General features: G+C 38.8%; 1 protein-coding gene across 2 annotated transcripts in view; it reads right to left on the reverse strand.

Moving 5' to 3' along the window:
• Positions 1-22,508, reverse strand: part of MED14 (mediator complex subunit 14) — a 72,264-nt gene that overhangs the window by 28,526 nt on the left and 21,230 nt on the right. For both annotated transcript variants that reach the window (XM_032329518.1, XM_032329517.1), the window contains exons 11-16: positions 13,815-13,940; positions 11,836-11,914; positions 7,610-7,769; positions 3,928-4,122; positions 3,411-3,545; positions 1,087-1,163 (exon numbers count right to left, since the gene is read on the reverse strand). In XM_032329518.1, coding sequence (XP_032185409.1) covers positions 1,087-1,163; positions 3,411-3,545; positions 3,928-4,122; positions 7,610-7,769; positions 11,836-11,914; positions 13,815-13,940 — 772 coding nt within the window. The remainder of the gene's footprint in view (positions 1-1,086; positions 1,164-3,410; positions 3,546-3,927; positions 4,123-7,609; positions 7,770-11,835; positions 11,915-13,814; positions 13,941-22,508) is intronic.

Genomic DNA, 22,508 nt, shown 5'->3' on the forward strand with positions numbered 1-22,508 from the left:
ATGACTCATTTACTCCTCCCGGCCAGCCCTGTCGCCAGAGCTTGAGATCCAGCCCTGCCTGGCCAAAAGGATGTATAAGCACCTCAAACCTAGCAAAGCCCCTTCAAACTCACATCTTCGGTGTCCCTTATCTCAGAAAACACTACAATCACCTACCACATGCCCAAGATAAAACCAACAGGCACCTGTGCCATCTTCTCCTCTTTCCTTCATCATCAATCTCCTCACAAACCCTTGAATATTCCATTCCATCCCCTAAGTCCTTGTGGAACCTTTCCAGGGTTAAGCTACCAACAACTCTGGTGTGAACCACTTCAGCAACCGGTTTCACCACTCAGTCTTGGTCCCTTCCAACTGATTCTCAATATGGCTTCCAGGACGAGCTCTCAAAACACCTAGCCAATGATGTCAGTTGCTGCTTCAAATCGTCTGATTGCTTCATACTGCCATTAGGATCAAGTCCACATTCCTTAAGGACACTTACAAAGCCTTCTAGGATCTGACCCCTTCCCGCTTACAGCTCAGCTCCAGAGTCATCTCTCTCAACTCTCACCTCCTTTCAGTTCCAGGGTACAGAGCTCTCTCTGAGAAAGAAGAGAAAAACTGCCACCACCCTAGCAGTTATCCCTTCTGGTCAGTACTGCACACTCCACCCCCGCCCCTCCCCCAAATCTCCCTTTCCTCTGGTTAATTCTCACCTCTCCCTCAGTCCAAATACAACTGGTACTTCCTCAGGGATACCCTTTCTGACTTCCAAACTAGCTTAGATCCTCCTACTACATGAATCCAGACCATCCTGAAGGGACCTAGCAGAATTCAAGCCTGATACACAGTCACACTGAGTAAAGAGCCATTAAATGAATGAAAAGGAATGCAGAGGAAAGACATCCTAAGACACCAAGTGGTGCTGGATCCCCACTCGGCAGGTGAAAAGGAAGCCTCCCCCAGATGACAGTAATTCTGTGCAGAAATCAGTGACATCCACAGGTGCCGAACTCTGCTTTATGCTGTTTCATGGGAGAGAAACCGCTCTAGCACTGTGGCTGTAATGCGCGACTTCAAGGGAGACACGGGATGGGGACTTACTTCAGTAAGCGAATTGCATGGCTGAAGCCATCACCTTCCATTTGCACTCCTTGATGGGGAATCTCCAGATTGGACAACTGGTAAGAGAAAAAGCAGGTAGATCAGACCAGCAACTTTACAAAGGAAACTACCTTTTCTAAGTATTAGTGTCTGTTTCGTGGCACCCGTTCTAGGGCCACTCTGTTCCAAAGTTAGAACCTATCAGACAGGCACACTGTCCTCCATCTCCTGATTTCCTGGGCAACTATATTAAGTGCTGTGAAACCCAAAGCTGACCCAGAGCCCCTAGTTAAAAAAAAAACACAACAACAAAACACCTCTGGGGGCCAATCTTCAGAATTTTGGAGACTAAGAGAATCAATCCTAGTGATTCTGAATGATGCAACTGTAAAATAAGACTGGTTTTCTTATGTCTTTCTTCATTACATCTGTTCAAAACAAAGTCTGAGTCACAGTCACATCCCACTTTCACAAACAATAGTTTTTAGTGTATAACTTTTCTGGAATACATTTTTTAAAAAGATTTTATATATTTATTTGAGAAACGGAGACAGAGAGTGAGAGAGAGAACACACAAGCAGGGAGGAGGGAGAAGAGGTTCCTGGCTGAGTGGGGAGCCCGACATGGGGCTCGATCCCAGGACCCTGGGACCACAACCTGGGCTGAAGGCAGACACTTTGACTGAGCCACTTAGATGCTCTTCTGGAATACATTTTTATTTTTAACAATTAAAATACTTCCTGTGTGAAACCCAAGAAAAGATTTCCAATTTATGCATTTACCCAATGAGATAGCTTTCCCAACTGGAGGATTCAGAAAGTGAGTTAAAAAGATGAATGCAGGGGTGTCTGGGTGGCTAGGGGTTAAGCATCTGACATTCATCAAGCTCACAGTTCTAGGAGTTAGGACATCAAGGACCTGAGTATCTATTTGAGATGCCTGTTTCTGGGCCTCAATTTCTCTGGGCTATTCCTGTTCTTCATAGTTTTTACTCTGGCTTCAGACCCTGAAACCCTACAAAACAGGGGTCAGCATACAATAATAGCTCATGGGCCAAATTCGGCCCAATGATGTTTTTGTAAATGAAGTGTTACTGAAACATAGCTGTACTCATCTATTTAAACATCAACTGTGGCTGATTCACACTACAAAAGCAGATCTGAGTAGCTATAAGAGACCATATGACCCACAATGCCTAAAATATTTACTGTCTGGCCCTTTGCAGAAAAAGTTTGGTGATTTCTGCTCTAATGCATGATATTCAACAAGTCTTCCCAAGACTATCATCATCAGTTTCACTAAAATAATTCACCCATTCCCAGGTCTCTTCTTTTACTTTTTTTTTAAACCTCAGTTTTATTTATAAACATTAAAAATTTTTTTTTGTTTTATTGTGGCAAAGTCTCCACTTCATTCCCAATAATTTACAAAGGGGAGGAGTCTTACAAAAAGTAAAACTTTAAAACAGAGGGAAATAATTAAGGTTTTGGTGTATCCCTTTAAAGGGATGCCAATCCTTGGCCAAAGTCCCTTTTGGAAATATAAAAATGCAGGTTCTGTTACTGCCCTTTACTCTCAAGTTTGGGGATCATGCGGGATACCACAGCTGTGTATTCTTGAAAGACACTAATTCTAAGTCTATTCCTTAGTCCATGTGACAAGAGTGAAAATCAGGTTTAATATTCTTTCTGACATGTTTCTCAGAAAGGAACCTGGTTTTATTAGTGTGTAAGCAATATGTATGGCTTTACCAACTCAAAAATAAGACACACCTTTATCAACTAACCAACTCTAAGAGATAATGTTCCTACTAAGGTATGGTAGTAAGATGTTAATACTCAAAAATTATCTTTTTTGTAAATTGGGAAGAATTTACTTTCCATTTCCATAAAGAGCAGAATGCTCACAATTTGGAATCAGAAAGATGAAATAATATAAGTCATGTTCTGGGGCGCCTGGGTGGCTCAGTGGGTTAAAACCTCTGCCTTCAGCTCGGGTCATGATCCCAGGGTCCTGGGATCGAGCCCCGCATTGGGCTCTCTGCTTAGCAGGGAATCTGCTTCTTCCTCTCTCTCTCTGCCTGCCTCTCTGCCTACTTGTGATCTCTGTCTCTTAAATAAATAAACAAAATTAAAAAAAAAAAAAAAGATTTAAGTCATGTTCTACAGGTATACCATGAGATGCTATGATTTCAATCCCAACCCTTCCAAAATAACCAAGATCACAGCCATTCTGGGTCTCCTAATGGAATCCATGTAGCTTTAGCAAGGAATTTTATAAATTATTCTTTTATACAGAATAGTCACAACTTTCAAAAAAATTACCTCCAACCGAAGTCCTACGAATGGCATATTTGTATCACACATAGCAACAAAGTGAGCTAGAACTTTATTGAAGGCACACATTTCTCCTGATCGTTTGGTTTTCTTGGGTTCTACTGGACATGGATCATCAGACAACTAGAATTTAAGTAAAGAACACAAGTGGGTACAAAAGTACAGGTGATGCAATTAGTTAAGGCAGTTAAACTACTATAGCTCAAGGTTAACCAAAACAAATGTTATGCATTCAACAAATATTTATTGAGCAAATATTTCAACCTAAATACTGGAAACTTATGTAAATATTGTGTATTCAGCAACCTTGTGGAAATGATGTATAATTAATTATTAATGAAAAGAGAGGCATTTTCAAGAAAATGTAGAAAATTGTTATTTAAACCTTATTGCCCTTCAGTCTTTTATAAAGCAGATCTAATTCTTTCTCAGGTTAAAAACTGTTAAAGAACATGACAGAGTTAATACACACAAATCCTGTGCTCACTTCTGTATGTGATCCTACCTTGCGCTTGGGACCGGTCCTAGGCTGTTTGCCAGGTTTGGTGCGAAAAACCAACTCCTGGATGTTTTCCTTGAACTGCTGCAGCAGGAGCGCCATGACAGGGGTGTCCTCACGTTCTGCAGCATTCACAGACATGAAGTAGTACTTGTACGACAGCTGTGTGGGTTTATTGGGAACTTCCAACATCTCCACAACCTAAGAAGGCCCCAGTCAGAAATGAGACTCACAGAAATAATTAATGAGTGTTGCATATTTTCCTTCTTACAGCACATAGGGTTCAGGTTTGTACATCTAACGTAGATGGTCTTTCTTCTTTAAACAAGAACCAATCAATCATGAGTCTCAACAAAAAAAGCATTCCTGTTAAATATATACTTTGTTCTCTAAAAAACAGATCAGCCTAATGAATAAAAGCAAAAACCGCCATAAACTATACCAAATGGGACATTTAGACTATGACAGCATTAAGTGTTCTAGATATTCATACCTTAGCTTAAGACACTGCATGCCTAAGTCCAGCAGATCTGCTAGATATTCTAGAATGGTATCTATTTCAAATTGCGCTACTTCCCTTAACCGTTAAAACATCCTAGGGGGCACCTGGCTGGCTCAGTCAGTGGAGTACGTGACTCGATCTAGTGGTTATGAGTTCAAGCTCCACATTGGGTATAGTGATTACTCAAAAATAAAATCTTAAAAATAAAACCTGCTATGAATTCCACTGTTAGAGCAGAGAAGAATGACAACTAACTCTCACAACTAGAAGCATACAAAAACAAACCCTGCCAGATAGGTCATTGTGAGGATAACGACACCACTACCACCAACATCCAACGGTGATATAGAGTACTACACAGCGCATTCTGTGCCAAGCACCCAACAGACGTTAACACATTCAGTCCTCCTAATAACTCTGTAAAGAAGGGATTATTGCCTTCAGTTTTCTGATGAAGAAACTGAGGCATGAAATACTTGGGTTACTTGCCCAAGGTCTCAAGAGCTAAGAAATGATGGAGTCATGCTTTGATTCCAGTTGGCTCCAGAGACCTTGCTCTTTACCCACTATACCAGCTTACTCTTTCAAGCTCTACCTAAAATTTAAGAAAAGTCCCCTAAATATGCCATTGGACTATTGCTCTGACAAACATATGCTTTCCTGTCTCTCTTCCTGCCTCCCTTCTCTCCCTCACCCCACCCCATCTCTTCAGGAAATTCTCAAGCTAACACCTAATATAACACTGATGCACCTGAGGAAATGGAAGAATTAAAAGAAAAATGGATGCTTCACCAGAGAAGATAGAGAGATAGCAAAAAAAATACATGAAAAGATATTCAGTATCAGTCATTAGGGCAGCATAAATTAAGACTACAATAAAATACCACTATACCTCTATCAGAATGGCTAAAATTTACTTATTTTTAAAAGATTTTCTTTTTTAAGTAATCTCTACAGCCCCGAGATTAAAAGTTGCATGCTCCACCTGGGGTACCAGCCAGGTACCCCCAGAATGGCTAAAATTTTAAAGTTATAATACCAAGTGCTGGCAAGAATGCAGAACATCTCAAACTCTCTTGCATTGCCATCAGTAATGCAAAATGGCCCAGCCATTTTGGTAAAAAGTTTGGCTATTTTTTATAAATCTAAACATACACTGATATTATAACCTAACCCAACAATCCTTCTCCTAGTTACTTACCCCAAAGAAGTGAAAATCAAGGTTCACTTAGGAAAACAAACAAACAACACCTATGTCCAAACGCTTACAGCAGCTTTATTCATAATTGCCCCAAACGGGAAATAACCCAGATGCCCTATCACCAGAGACTGGTTAAACAAACCGTAGTATATCCTTACCATGACTACTACTCCAATTACTGGAATGAATTGTAATACACATCAGAATACGGAGGAAAATCAAAGGCATTATGCGAGTGAAAGAAACTAGACTGATGGGCAAACCTATCTAGACAGAAAACAGGTCAGTGGTCACCAACTGAGAGTGAGGGGAGGGTCTGATTATAGAGAATGAGGGCATGAGGGCATTTGGGACATGAGGGATCTGTTCTGTGTTCTGCTGAGATGGGGATTACAATAGTATATGCATTTATTACAACTCAGACACAGTCTAAACATCGCCCCTATGTAAACTGTATCTTAATAAAGCTGACAAAAGTAAAATGGCAGCAAGCCTTCCCTCTGTTCTTCTTAATGTTAATGTCCACAGTAGCAGTTTTCGCCATTTCTATAAATGTAGCAACCGTGAGAAATAAAAAGGATGAAGACTAACACAGATTCAGTTTTGGTCTAAGCCACGTGAAACAAATTACTGCTTTATAATTAATCATTAGTCATTGAAACTAATGTCTGGTTTCTGTTGATACTAAATAACATCAGAAATAATAAAAATCATTTTGTCTGTGGCTGAGTATAAGGATCTTTGGGTGTTCATAGTTTGATTATTATGCATGTATTCCCAATATCATTTTATATGTAGACCAGGGAGCTTACCAAGGATGAAGACAAAGAACTCACCAAGTTCTGGCTCACCAAGAACCAGACAAATCTGGTTCAACATCTGGGGTTTTAAAATTCAGAAAAAAAGTGAAGTTCTTATCAATGACAAACCTATTGCTCTCTATAAATAATGCTAACCTAAAACATGTCAGGCTACATACATAGGGTACCTTTTTTTTTTTTTTTTTAAAGATAATATCTTTTAAAAATACAGCTCAAAACCTTAAAAAAATTCACTCCCACTACCTTCAGTCAACAATCCTGAATGAAGTTCTTCAAACATCTCAGATTCTTAGCCAAAAATATCTATGTATACACAACTATTTCTATACTCAGGGAAATATATTTAGGGCGAGTTCATATTTCAAATTCTTGCAACTTTTAACCAATTCAAAGATCTCAAGGAAACTAACTAGAAAACACCTAGACAGAGTGAAAAAAGAGTAAGAAAGGCTCTTACTGTGCCCTGAAAGGTACAGGCAATCAATAAAAATGCAATGAGTAAAAATCAATATATGTATGCCTTCAATCTATTAAGGATGAGAATATAAAGCTACTTCAGCCAGCTGTATGTAAAAGGATGCATTATGGGGGCGCCTGGGTGGCTCAGTCGCTAAGCATCTGCCTTTGGCTCAAGTCAGGATTCCAGGGTCCTGGGATCAAGTCCCACATCGGGCTCCCTGCTTGGTGGGAAGCCTGCTTCTCCCTCTCCCATTCCCTCTGCTCATGTCCCCTCTCTTGCTGTATATCTCTCTCAAATAAATAGATAAAAATCTTAAAAAAAAAATGTAAAAAGGATGCATTATATGCAAGTTAACATTCAATTAAAACCAAGCAAGTTTATCTGACACCAAAACATCTCCACACCTTCAGAGTAGTTGCTTTCCTCCCACACATGGGAGATGCTTCATCCCAAGCAAAAACTAGGCCTCACTACACAAAAGACCCGAGGGTGAGGGACAGAGATATACTTTATATTCCCCAACCCTGCCTGATCATTTTAGCATTTCTTAGGCATGATTTTCCTCTGTCCTTCATCCCTACCACCTAGGTTGAGAATCACTTAAGTTAAACATCCAAGAAAAAACGTTTGCAGATTAGATTAAGTGAAAAATCATGTGAGAGATACTGACCCTGATCACCCAAATCTCCCCTTTGTATACTTACAATGTAGTACTGCGGAAGCCGGGTAAGTTTAATGAACAGCTTATTCTTAGAAAGGTTTCCAATAGGATGGGTTGAGTAATTGGACAGCTGCAATGTTTCACTGCTTATCGTAGGCAGATGTTTTATAGATTGTTTGCAACGCTGTTGTCCAAGCCAAAACCTTAATTGAAAGGAGATAATTCACATCACAAAATCATAGATTCTTCTGATTAACTGTGTGCAACTGATTTGTAAACTGATTACTGAAGATCACTAAAAAATAACAATCTGAAACTTAACTGAACTAGTAAAAAGACACAAAACCATAATGATGAATCATTTCTCTAAGTTTTGCATTGGTCTATTAGTTCTAGTTTAAGGAGTTGAAACTCTGATGTGAATAAGGTCATAAGGTAGAATTAAACTAGTATTAAGCCTGGGACACTCTAGCAGTGTATTAAAGAAAATGACGGATTTCCTATGGTTTACTAAGACAGCAATAACCAACCTCAACATCTTTTATAAAATGCCAGAAATATTTATAGAACAAAAGAGAACAAACAATAAATAGGTATACATGTATCTAATTGGGGTGCCTGGGTGGCTCAGTGGGTTAAGCCTCTGCCTTCGGCTCAGGTCATGATCTCAGGGTCCTGAGATCGAGCCCCGCATCTGGCTCTCTGCTCAGCAGGAAACCTGTTTCCCCCGTCTCTCTCTGCCTGCCTCTCTGCCTACTTGTGATCTCTTTCTCTGTTAAATAAATAAATAAAATCTTTAAAAAAAAAAAAAATCAATCAATCAATGTACCTAATTTTTCTAGTATCACTAGAGATCTACAGTCCCCATTCTTCTTCTGTGTATGTGTAAAGTGACGGTTATGTATCTAGCAGGTGCCAGTATTAATGATCTTTTCTCCCTCCTCTCTCTCTTGGCTAAGCCACCAGATTTCAGTTTGATGCTTTTTATAGTTCTCCTCTCACTTTTATTTGATTAGCTATCCTTAAGGCTAGACACTGTGTGTGTATAAAAAATATATGGAAAAAGCACTGTGCTAGTCCCATGCCTCAAAACCATGTCATAAAAGGGTTCACAAACCTCACTGGTTCACAATGAAATAACTACAGAAAATAAGAATATGAATTTAGAAACTTTCCAGAGCAACATAACAATTACAACATCCACGCTCACGATCAGCAGGCTCGCCTTGTTGAACAAGGCACAGCCCAGTTCGGGTGCTGCTGCATCTGTGCAGTGATCTGCATGTGGTAAAACTCTGTACTAGTCACATGCAGTAAAACCATGTCATAACATACAAAATTTTAAGGGTAGTTTGTCAGCTATTACCTAGAAATGTATAAAGTCCTGAAAGTATTTTTTTTTTCCCCTCACAGAAAAACAACTTAAATTTATCTGCAACTTCACAGGATCAACTGCTACAACTGGCTACAAATGAAGAAATGAAGATAGATTCTGAAAATGCAACAATACTTGCTATGTTTTAGATAAAAGTTCAAAATGAATGTTCTGAACTTGCCAAAACTGCTTTCAAATCTCTACCTCCAGTCCCATTAACATGTGAGACTTTGTGAGACTGGGATCTCCATTATGTATGTTTTTAAAGAAAAACAGAAACAGTTAAGATATACACTATCTCCTGTGAGTAGCATCATCATCAACCCAATCTAGATTAGTTACAACACGCAAGAAACAAGCTCATCCGTCACATTAAAAAATTCTAAATACAAGATAATACTAATACAATATAAATTCTAAATACATATAAGTATGCATTTATATAAATTATAAATACAAGATAATATTTTCCAAGTGCATATGGGATAGCCAGTAAGTGTTTGTTTTGATTTCAGGGAACAAAAAATCTGAACATAAGAATGAATTTTCTGTATTAACTGCCTATATATACTGCCAATGAAAAATGTGTATACATTTCTTTATTTTTATATTGTTCATTCTGATTATGTTTACTGAGATATAATTTTGTCTGTTGGTTCTTACAATAAAAAATTGGGGCTTATATTTTACATGTTTTTTTCGTTTCCTTTTGTAGAATTTGTTTTCACTGCACATTATAAGAAAAGTAATCACATGAACAGATGCTCAACATCATCAGTCATTAGAAAAACAGAAATGAAAACAATGCAATACCTCGTTATACTCACTGGGATGCTTATGGTCAAAAACAGTGACAACTGTTGGCAAGGATGCAGGGTAATGGAACCCTTCAAATACTGCTGATGAGATTTTAACAAGGCACAGCTACTCTGGAAACTAGTTTGGCAGTTTCTTTAAAAAGTTAAACATAAATTTACTGTGTGACTCAGCAGTTCCATTCCTAGTGGAATGAAAATGTTATGTCTACACATAGACTGAAACATGAATATTCAAAACAGCATTATTCATAATAGCCAAAAACTGAAATAACCCAGGGGCGCCTGGGTGGCTCAACTGGTTAAGTGGGCGACTCTTGATTTCTGCTCAGGTCACGATCTCAGGATCATGAGACCGAGCCCCAGGTCAGGCTCCTGCTCAGTGAGGAGTATGCTTCAGATTATCTCTCTCCCTCTGGCCCTCCCTCTGCTTATGTGCAAGCTCTAAAATAAATAAATCTTAAAAAAAAAAGTGAAACAACCCAAGTGTCCATCAATTTATGAATGGATAAACAAAATGCGGTACAAAGCCATATAATGGAGTATTATCCAGCCATATAAAGGAATTAAGCTTTGATACCCGCTACAAAATAGATAAACCTCAAACATTAAGTGAAATGATTTATGATTTCACTTATACAAAATGTCTAGAAGAAAAAAGATCTGTAAGAACAGAAAGTAGATTCATAGTTGCCTGGGGCTCAGGCCGGGAATGGGGGTTAACTATAAATGAACACCTTTCTGAGGTGATGAAAATGTTCCAAATGTTCAAAAATTGGACTGTGATTATGGCTGCAAAACTCAGTAAATTTACAAGTCATTGAATCATACACTTAAAATGGGTGAATTCTATGGTACAGAAATTGTACTTCAATAAAGTCATCTCAAAAAACATTCATGTCCCATGACAGATCAGAAAGCAACTGGGCATTACCTAAAGGTCATTTGAGAAGCACTACTGTAAGTGGTAACTAGGAGAATCTTCTTAGAAATTATGTGTTTAAGTACAGAGACACATTTGATAAGTTTAAGGCTTTGGGGACTTAACTTTCTGGTTTTATGTTATATTTCTGCTAGCTAGGGTGCCACATAACCTTGAGTTACCTAAGATGTGAGTTATTAAGCACTTAAGTATTTAAACGTTATTTGTTTAGCCAAATACACAAAAATATGCTAAATCACTAAAAATTTTGGAATGCGTTACCCAGAGTAATGATTCATTTTTCATATACAGTTAAACTAAGCAGCTATTCAAAAGGAGGCTCATAAAACATTATCTACTGGCATTAAAAATCACATCTTGTTAATAAAATCATTACTTGATTACAGTGAAGTCTTCAAATATTTATACAAATATTTATACAACTGGCAAGAGGAGAAGGGGTAAGGCTAGATCACAAAACCAACAGATTTCTTTGAAGAGTCTAGCCCCCTGCCCCCTTCTCCATTTGTCAGTTTCAGTTTTGATCTCTGAAACTTATTTTTATCCCATGGAATTCTGTTCTATTAATTTTAAAAGAGAGTTTGTTAGAGTTGCCATAATGGCACCTCTGTGTACCAGGATGGTAATGAAACCTCACAGAATTATCTCTAGCTGCATTTCCAATGTTCTTTAGTTTAACAGTATGAAGCATTTAAAGGATTTTGAGACAGTATTGAATGACAGTATCAGAGAAGCAGAAACAACTATTCTGGAAGTGTCAGCTGGTAGATTCATACCATGAAGATTATCTGGGGTAAGAACAAGTAAGACTCTATTGCAGAGAACACTAGACTCAAAAAATTCACTGTGTAAGTGATTTGTACAGTGCTTTTACAGAAGGAAATGTGGCAAAGAATGAAAAGTAGAGTGTATCATGCCCTTCATACCTGTATTTGCTCTGGAGGGGAACTAGATGCAAAACACTGCCATCTTGGCCCTATTCCAAGAAAATTTCAATTCCAAGTACCAAAAGGTGCTCAAGTTTCATGTCATAAACATTAAGGACAGTGACTGATCAAGAGTAATGATGGAGAAGAAAATACACCATGTCAAAATAACTTTCCATTTTTAGTCTTGAGCTAAATAAATAAGCTTACTTCAGTTGTTGAATCCAAGGGATAATTCGTTTCATATCATCGTTCACAGACTTTTCCATGTCATCCAGTGTGGCCTGGTCTATAGAAAAAAGCACTTCATTAATTCACTGTTTACATGAGGCATAAAATATTTAGGTAGCCCAAAACTTACATGAAAATTATTGTTTTAGTCAAAAGTAGTATTATTTTTGAGTCAGAGAAAAACTAAACTGAGCACATCATTAGGCATAAATTTTAACCTAATTTGTTAACCCTTTTTAATATTTAAACTGAGATATAGATAAAGACAACTAATTAATAGCAAATGTACACTAGCAGGAAGAACAAGTAACAAACATACGAATTAATTCTTTGCCTACACTTTAATACCCAAAACTCTTCGTGTAGTTAATTACTAATTTTCATTCACATGTATTTCAAATTCCTAGTATTACATAGTTTAGTAATACTATACAAAAACTAAAAAATGAAAAACCTATAAAACTACATTAACATGTTTACTTATTAAACACAAATGATTTTTGGCATAAACAAGAGCTGTTGGCTTAAGGTCAGCTTGCTAAATGTCACTTAGAATTTTTAAGGACACCAAAAAATGTTATAATAACATGTTGCACAAAAAGCAAAACATAAAATGATTTTAACCAAAGAAAAATATACAGAGAAAATAAGAAGAGCAAGCATTACAATGGAAATTTGTTATGTTGAAGCCCTAAACTCCTAACATGATGGTTTTCAGAGCTGGGGCCTTTGGGAGATAATTAGGTTTAGATGCGGTCACAAGGGTAAGACCAAGTTCATAATGTGATTGGTGTCTTAATAAGAAGAGACACCAGAGAGCTTGCTTGCTCTCCCTTCTGCTGTGTGATGACAGAGAGAAGGCCTACATCTCCAAGCCAGAACAGAGCCCCCACCAGAACCCAACCACACTGGCAACCCGATCTTGGACTCCCACTCTCCCAAAACTGACAAAATAAATTTCTATTGTTTCAGCAACCCTCTCTGTGGTTCTTTGTTATAGTAGCCTGAACTGAGCCAAACATATATCCCCTAAAGCAAGAATGACTGCTAATAGGTATTTTGTTTCTTTCATTTTTACATTTTCATCTTCCTTATTTATGAATATGTATTATGTAAATAGTCAAGAAAACAGTTAAATAAAAAATTTTTTAAAGAATGAACAATCGCGTTGTGCTTTGGGTCACAGTTAAAAAGGTAATTCCTAAGTATGCCACTTATCATTTAGCCAACATAAATGCAATGTGATTCAAAGTAATGAGACCAGCTTTCCATGAACAATTCATAGACAAATTTATCTTTATACAGTATAACAAGAAAACCTTTTACTTTTATCAATCTAGCTTAATATTAATTTCAAATGGTAAATGTGCTAATATGTGCAAGAACATTGTTCCATTAGCAATACAAAAACACTAAGTGCCAAGTAGTTCATCATTTCAGAACACCAACTTGGTAAGAGATGATGTTAGAAATCCAACATTAGTGTCTACTGTGTTTAGGACAGAAAAAAATAAAAACAAACAAACAAACAAACGAACAACACTCTTCTCCAGGATTCTGGACCCTAGGTCAACATTTAGATGCTTTACACCGTCATAAATTTGTTCATCAGCCATGAGTGACAACAGAATCTCCTGTAGTTGGTTCCACGTCACCCAACTATTAGCGGTAATATTGTTAATCTAAAAAACATCAGCCATCAACATTACTACTTTTACAAAAGAGAAACAACATGAATGCACTTCATATTGGGAGGTTTAATTTTTGATACAAGAAAATCCAAAGCAGACTTATAATTGGCCTCAAGGAACAGACGTCAGCCAGAGTTATTCCTTCCATATCTACTTTCTGCACTGCTAATACCACCCCTTCCAATACCTAATGGCAAAAAAATTTTAGTTAGCTTTTATTAAAACATTCTTCTTCACACTGAGTGACTGTATCATTGAGTAACTTACCGAGTCCATAGAGCATCAATTGAAACATTCCAGAATGCAAGTCTACAAAAATGTGTAGACACTCTGAATTACCGCAGGGCTCCAGGATGGGAACAACAAGAGCTGGAAGTGCAGTCTCTATGGAAGCTGAACAGTTAGAATGAAAAAATCATATTTCTATCTGAATATTTTCCAGAAAAAATTATTTCTCAGTGAGTAGAAACAATGAACTATCAAACAATCCTGAATGTTAGAGGAAAAACACGATTTTGCAAAACTGGAATAGTACTATTACGTCAATTAGTAGCTCAAAAGGAAGAATGTATTCCTCGAGGTGCCTTGAAATAAACATACCCCTCTCAGATACTACAGCAAGAAAAAAAAAAAAATCCCAAGATTCCTTAAAAAAGGTTAAAAGAGCTAGTGAAAACATAACTTCATCAGTGAGCTGAGTTCTAGTTTTACTTTCATTCAGTAATTATTAAGTAGTTAGTTTTTAAGGATTTTTTTGATTCAGTGAGAAGAAAATTGGTAAATAGAATAAATTTCATCTATGGCCTCAATATTTTCAATGCCATTCTTCATTAACAGAGGTTTTCTGGCAATTAGGGCCCATGTGTTTAAAAACAAAAAAACACCTGAACTTGAAAACTATTAAGCATTATTGCTTATATAGGAAAAAAAATTTTTCCAGTTATTTATGTAACCTCATTTTCAAGTCACAGATGAAATAAGAATATAAGCAATTGTTAAACACCAATTCCCAAAGCTGCCAATATACTTGTTCTAGAGCTTCGTAGTTATTTCCACCAGGCCCAATTAACTCTTCCCTTAGTCCCACAAGCTGGCAAAACAAAACCCAGTAAAGGAACAAAGCCTTGAAAGCACAGAGCTACTTAGACTGAGGAGTTATAAAAGGAATATGCTCTTCTAGTTACCACGTTCCTCTAACGCTACAGCACAGAAGAAAAGGCAGGCAGTGAGGTGAGTGGTAATGTAGGCCCAGCCTTTCACCAGGTGACTTCTCTGTGCTACTTTGTTAAACAAGAACAATAACATCTTCCTGTCCATGGCATGGGTCCTTAGGAGGAAGAAATGACAAGTTTGTGAAGGTGCTTTAAAAAAACAAGGTGCTCAACAATGTACATTATCTGTAGTCCTTTAAGAAGCAAAGCAACAAACCAAAAGCTCTTACTAGGAATTTGCACAATAATTAAAATGGGTGAAGTTATCATTGGTGCTATCTATACAAAGAAATTATCAAACAAGTTAATAAAGCCAAAAATTAGCAGGAGACATATTTAAATCAGAAAATAAATTGCTTTTAAGTAGATCTACTATATATTTGTAAAGAAATGTTTAACACACAGAGCCAGCAGAGCTGTCACCTAAAACAAACACAAAAGAACAAAAAGGTACAAATTTCTTCTACAATATTTTGTAATTCAGAGCAGTGTGAGAACTTAGTTCAAATTATGTTTTGCTGAATTTACTGTTAATATAATAAAGAGTGCTTATAGATCTGAAGCAGGGTTGCTGATTTTTAACACATATCTGTACTGTTACAATTCCTAATGGATTAGAAACGTATTCTTTAAAGCAAAAAACCAGTTTTATTTTTGTGCGTGGTTCACAGCTTCCAAACTGCCCTTGATATCCTGATTCTGGCGCTGACACACTGCAACACAAGGGAGACTCCCCTGGCTTTCAAGAGACAGGAATGCTGCAAATGGGGCCACTTGGCAAGTGACCTTACATGCTTTGTACTGCCTTTTTTGACTTCTCCAAAGTTCTGCTTGCTCTCCCTTGAGACATTCCTCCCCACAATACGCGACCACACACTGCCATCTAGACTATCCCAAACCTGCTGTCTGTACATTCCCCCAGCCCTCCCTTGAAATGCTCCCTTGTCCAAACTACTCAATTCCCTGGTTTATTCCAGTGAAGAGTGGTAAGAAAAGCCAAGTGATTAAGGATGATTGCACTAAAAGATTCCAAGAACAGTCCTTGGTCCCAGTAAAGGATGTGACTAAAGCACGTTTTCCCATCACTAAAGGGATCAAGTAAGACTGCATGAAGAATACAAATGCATGAACACAAATTTAAAAACAAGTTAAAGCGTATGTTGTAAAATGGTGGGTCAGTAGGCCCTTTCCTGTAGCAGTCCTCATTTCTGACTCAAGCAGGTCTGAGGAGCCCAAGCCCACACGCAAGCACCTACCTCTCCTCTGAAACACAGTACAGCCTCCAAAACACTGTTCTCTCATACCCGGGACTCTATATGGATGTGCTGAACATGAAAACCACTGCTGGAGCACACTCCCACCAGTCAGAGATCTAGGAAGAGCCTGGACTAACATCCTTGAGTTACAGAAGAGAATGAGGCCCAAAGAGTGCTGCTTGCTCAAGAGCATGCAGCTCAACTCAGACCTTCTGGCCACCCAACCAATGAAATCTCTACAAAAAGGCACTGAAGAAAAATCTTTGCACCTTATATTAACAAGACACAAAACTATTCTTACATAAATACTTGGTTAGTCTATTTTTCAAAGTAACTTCAATATACCCTGGGCAATCACACTGAGTTTTTTACTTACTACTACTACTACTACTACTACTACTACTACTACTACTGAGCCTTGTTTATGGCGGATACTAAAGTAAACCAGAGCCTATCAAAAGATCACAAAAAGGTTGTAGCAAATATTAACAAATTAAAAAAAAAAAGGTCACAAACCTTGATTCCTTGATTTTCTGCAATCCCAACAAATGAATTTTAGAATTTTACTATTAGGAAAAGTTAGGGGTGCCTGGGTGGCTCAGTGGGTTAAGCCTCTGCCTTTGGCTCAGGTCATGATCTCAGGGTCCTGGGATTGAGCCCCGCATCGGGCTCTCAGCTCATCAGGAAGCCTGCTCCCCCCCACACCCCACTCTCTCTGCCTGCCTCTCTGCCTACTTGTGATCTGTGTCAAATAAATAAATAAAATCTTAAAAAAAAATAAGATTGCAAAAATCCTGAGAAGTCTTGTTTACGAGGGTGCCAAGCAAAATGCAAAAACTGGTTTTTTCCAACAAATGTCACTGAACAACTACATATCCCCAAACAAAAGAGAAGAGGTGGACCCCTACCTCACACCACATGCAAATGTAAACTCAAAAAGTAATCTGAATGTAAGAGCTAAAACTATGAAATAGAAGACAGATGAAAAGATGTGCAAGAATCATTGGGCAAAAGCAAATCAAAACTACAGTGATACACCAGTTCACACACACCAGGATGGCTAGAAACCAAAAGACAGTATCCTGTGCTGGTAAGTATGCAAAGAAACTGGAAGCCTCACAACACACTACTGGTGATGGAATTTTAAGGTTGTATTAAAGGTGTAAAAAGGTAAAACATAGAGTTACCATACGACCCAGCCCTTCCACTACTAGATATATGGCCAAGAGAAATGAAAACAGGTCCACACAAAAACCTGTACAAGAATGTTCAAAGCAGTGTTATTCATCATAGGAAAAAAAAAAAGTGGAAGTGATGTGGGAAATAAAGGCAGAAGGAAATGTAGATAAAATTAAATGTCCTTATAACCTGCAGCCCACTGACAAATACTTGAGGGCAGGCAGAGTAGAACTTTCCTCCAGGAAGCCCCCCCACTATCATCTTAATGTTAAAGCCTTGCTACAGGGAAAAACCTCAGTTTGACAATAGCAAGGCCTCAGTTTTCCTAGTCTTCTTTTAGCATATGAACATCCTTTTGAAACTTCCCTTATCTTTACTTGCCCCACCCCAAAGTATATCATCAGTTGACCTCAAAGTCCTGGGGCAGCAGCTCCTTCTGCCCATGGGTCCCGTTCCCTGCTTTAATAACACCACCGTTTTGCACCACAGACGTCTCAAGAATTCTTAGGCGTTGACTGCATCCCACCAAACAGACCAACAGCCAAACACTATGTTATCTGGAGAGCCAACGTGGGGCTTCATATCTTTTCATCTGGACTCTGAGCTTAGGGGCAGAATTGGTGAGACGTTGGCTTTCCCTTTACCCTCATTTCAGGGGCTCTTCAAGGAGTACGGTCTTATTGGAACATTTTCAGGTCGAATGCTTAGGCTCCAATACTCTAGCCCATGGCTAATCTACAAAGAGGAGAAAGCCTGCCTTTTGGCTTCAAGTTAGAACAATGGCCGGAATGGTAATGAGACCCAGACACTTGATGCCCTCTCTTTATTCTTGCCTTCATACAAAGCTGTTTGTCTTTGGCCGCCTAAGTGACAAGCACGGCTACCAATCTTAAGACTCACATGTGAGGTTTCCTCCTCACTGGTCGAATGTGATCCCTTCCCGCATCTCTGGTCTAGCCACTTCTGGTGGTCATGAGACCTCCACTGGGAGCCAGCCAGAACCAGTATCCGACTGAATTAAAACCCAACTGGGGACTGTTTCCTAGGGAAGTTGGCTGTAAAGACTACATGTGCTGGAATGTCGCTTAGATCATGATGGATTTCTACTTTTATTGTTTTCTGTCAATATCCTCTAACTACTTAAGCTATAAAATTGGGTCCTTTCCTCTTGTAAAAATTTTTCTTCTATTTTCCATGGATTAAAAATGGCAGGTTCTTTGCGGCCTTCATGGTGAGGCAAGCCTAGGTGCAGTGTGACCTTTACTGAGGGGCCTTTGGGGCAAGGCAAGCCAAGGCTTCAGGGTAAGCCAAGGCGCAATGTGACCTTCAAGGCGGGGCCTTCCCAGCAAGCCAAGGTGCAGTGTGGCCTTCAGGGCAAGGCAAGCCAAGGTGTGGTATGGCCCTCACAGTAATTCCTTCAGCAAGGCAAGCTAAAGCATGATGGGGCTTTCACGGCAACGTAAACTGGGTCCATACCAGCATATGGACCCATTGTAGTCTAGAATGCGATGGGGAAACGAGGGGAAGGCGGGCCGCCCTCCTACAAGGCCTTTATGGTGGCAGCGAACATAGTGATTTTGTTCAAGGGATGCCCTGCGTCGCTTTGACATCAGGAACCTCTGACATAACCTGCGCGTGGGATCCCACCTGGGAAGCAGGGGTAGGGGTAGGGTTTGATAATGAACCATCTCTCTTCAGTCCCCAAGAACTCTCCCTTGGGATGCCTTTTAACTCACTGGAAACCACTCGGATTAAAAAATTTAAGAAAGGTACTGTATGACCTCAGTAGGATCTATCAGTTAGATCTCTTCTGTAAGAAACAGCAAATAGATGAAAGTACCCTAAGTCATCCAGGCCTTCAGGGCTCTAAATCAGGACCTGGACCTAAGGACCTCTTGCAGAACGTGTTTGGTCATAACCAGACCAGTAAACTCCCTCCTGATATACTGGATGATAATTATCTACACAGGCCTCCTCTGAATAAACCCAGGTTTGGTAGAGGAAACACGGGCCATTCCTAGCAAAGGGGACTCTGACTCTTACTGTTCCTAATAGACCCAGGCTACTCTAGCATTACGTAGGGACTTCTCCCTCAATTCCCAGGTAAATGGATATAATCGGAACCAACTCTCTCTGGTTAGTCAACCTTGGGATGGGGACTTTAGAGAGCTGCCGAAAATCCCCTTGTTTCAGGGAAATTCCCTGTCTTCTGTGGCCTAACATGGACTGCCTATTTCCTTTTGTTGGTAGGAAAACATGGCATCCACGCCTCTGTTGGAGCTGATGAGCTCTAGAGTTGGGAACCCTTTTTTCTGCCTTCGGGCAGCACCTCGCCTCTTCTGCCTCCCCCTCCTCCTGTTTCTGTACCACCTTGAGTGCGTGCATAACTGGCCTCTGTACCACCCTAGGGGCCTCCTGCACCACTGGCTACTCCTCCTCCTCCCCTCACTATCAAGGAGCAAAGAGCATCCCCTGGACTTAATACCACCCACTTGAGACTTCCCTGCCAGTTTCCAGGTAAAAAAGGACAATGGGGAACAAACTGACTTTTAAAAGAGGAGTCAGGTAGAATATAATCCAGTATTTAAACTTAAATTCGTTTAAAACCTGTTAGAGTTAGCAGCATTAAAGGTAAAGCTTTTATTCTACCAAGATTTATAGAAGGTCAAATAAGCTCCTGTTATCTCTGTTGCAATCTGTTAGCAAAAAGAGGACTTAAAATGGTTAATTGTCTCCAGCTTTCATGGGTAATTGTTAAGATACCTTTCAAAGTCTTTGGTAACCTGAAACTTTAAAGTTTTGCTTGGGTGAGTGAGACTGAATTCACTGGACATCTAGATATTTCCAAATAGGAAAAAAGTGCTAAAGCACTGATTACTGGATGTCAGTTTGTGTTTTGACTTCTTAGTACAGAGAAACTAGGGATATTTGGGTCAGTAAACATGCTTTGTGCTTAACTGATTCCTGAATTTGCTATCTAAAGAGTTTTTTTTTTTTTTTTTAAAGATTTTATTTATTTATTTGACAGAGAGAGATCACAAGTAGGCAGAGAGGCAGGCAGAGAGAGGAAGGGAAGCAGGTTCCCTGCTGAGCAGAGAGCCCGATGTGGGGCTCGATCCCAGGACTCTGGGATCATGACCTGAACCAAAAGCAGAGGCTTTAACCCACTGAGCCACCCAGGCGCCCCGACAGTTCACAATTTGTTACTACTTAGCTTTCACTGGAGACTAAGGTTTCTAAGAGTTAAAATTCTGCTAAATGTAATCAAGACTGATGCAACTAAGGGAAGTAACTCTGAATGAAAAAGTTGCAGAAGGTTTGTTGTAGGGATATCTTTGGAAAAGAATTTTACAGATGGTCAGGGCAGACTAAGATTAAAATGAAGGGATTTTTTTCCTCTTTTTTTTTCTTTTAAAAAGATTTTATTTATTCAACAGAGAGAAAGATAGTGAGAGAGGGAATACAAGCAGGGGGAGTGGGAGAAGCAGGTTTCCCATGGAGCAGGGAGCCTGATGTGGGATTTGATCCCAGGACCCTAAAATCATGACCTAAGCCAAAGGCAGATGCTTAACCAACTGAGCCACCAGGTGCCTGGGACTTTTTCTTTAAATATTTTATTTATTTGAGAGACAGAGGGAGCACGAGCAGGGGAAAGAAGCAGACTCCCTGCTGAGCAGGGAGCCCAGATGCTGGGCTCATCCCAGGACCCCAAGATCATGACCTGAACCAAAGGCAGACACTTAACCAAATGAGCCACCCAGGCACCCCACTTTTGAGGGTTTTTTTTAAACAAACTTCCCAACATTTAAATAGGAAACAAAGTCTCTTTGACTCATTATACCTTTTTATTTGGCATGTTAAGTTATTCTGGAAGTACTGTTAAATAATAGGCCTTAGGTTACATTTGGGTAAATGCTATAACCATTCTAGAGATGATAGGCAGTTCTAAAGTTTTAGTATGTTCTGGTATAAGGTCATTACTTAATATTCTGATTACTGAACTAGTATGTGTCACAGAAATAACCAGATTTCCTTGCCAGCTATGTTGTAACCTCTCATCAAACCTTAACCATGTCCATTTTGAGTCTTTTAAAATTTATAGTTATTGTTCTTATTCTCTTGCAGAATGTGTTTCATCTTCAAGAAGATTCATAAAAAGGGCTTTTGACAAATACAGGTTTTTTAAATCTTTAAGATCATAAAAACTGAAATGGTTAAGAATTTCCAGAACTAACTAAACTGAGGATGATTATAGTTTATGACTCTTCTTTAAAACTTTGCTTGTTCTCTAGTAGTTGTACTTCTAGACTAAGTAAACTTTCTCTTATGATGTTTATGATATGAAAAATAAAATAAAATATTCCTCTGAATAAACAGAAGCCTTTAATTTTTCTCTCTACCTGAACCCTCTGGAACTCAAAAGGTCTCGGAAAGTATTCTCTCTTCCTTGGCAATTACAGTTATTTGCGTTAAGTTCAATAAGAAATCTGTTCTCCTTATTAACAGGACACCAGTGGAAACATTGGTTATTTTACCAAGGCTTTGACTGTAATGCCGTATTTGGGAGAGACATGCATAGACTCAGATGACCAGACAGCTTTAAGGAACTAAGGTTGACTTTATGAAGCATGGAGCCCATAGAGCCCCTTGGAACTGTTAGCCTGACACCAACCTTACAGAGTTCCCAGCAGCTATACCAGGTGCATAAAGAATATCACTTCCTGCAGGTGCAGATATTTTGGGGATCTAAAGAAGATGAATTTGCCCAACTACAAGTATGGCAGGCAAGCACTTGGCTTGGCTTCTGGCCTAGAGAGGCTACTAAAAGTTAAACCTAGAGATTCCTTATAAAAAGTTCCAGCAAAGCAATTGTAAAAGATCTCTATGATCACTCACTATTCTTGCTGAGCTTATGTAAGTCATAAATAAGTCACAAATAAGTTTGTTAAAACTGGACTTGTTTTACAAACAAATTAGTCCCGATTTGGCTATCTCTGATTAAAAAGGAAAATATCTCAATAACATATCTTTGTAGATACTAGATTTTAAGCATTGAGACTCAAGAAAACTGGATTACTCTTTTAATAGCAGGGCTTCTCCAAATGAGGATTGCCCCAAAACAACCAATAGGATTAAGTCCTTTTGAGTTACTATATGAAAAACCTTTCTTCACTGTAAACCTATCAACAGATGAAGAATATAACTGCTTTGTTAAATTATTCACTTGAGGCTGGGTTAATTCAAAAATCTCTAAATGAATATGCAAGCCATGTCCTCCCTACACCTGATCTGACAGTCACTAGCAACCCACCCCA

The sequence above is a fragment of the Mustela erminea genome, chromosome X, assembly GCF_009829155.1.
Source record: "Mustela erminea isolate mMusErm1 chromosome X, mMusErm1.Pri, whole genome shotgun sequence".
Lineage (NCBI taxonomy): Eukaryota > Metazoa > Chordata > Mammalia > Carnivora > Mustelidae > Mustela > Mustela erminea.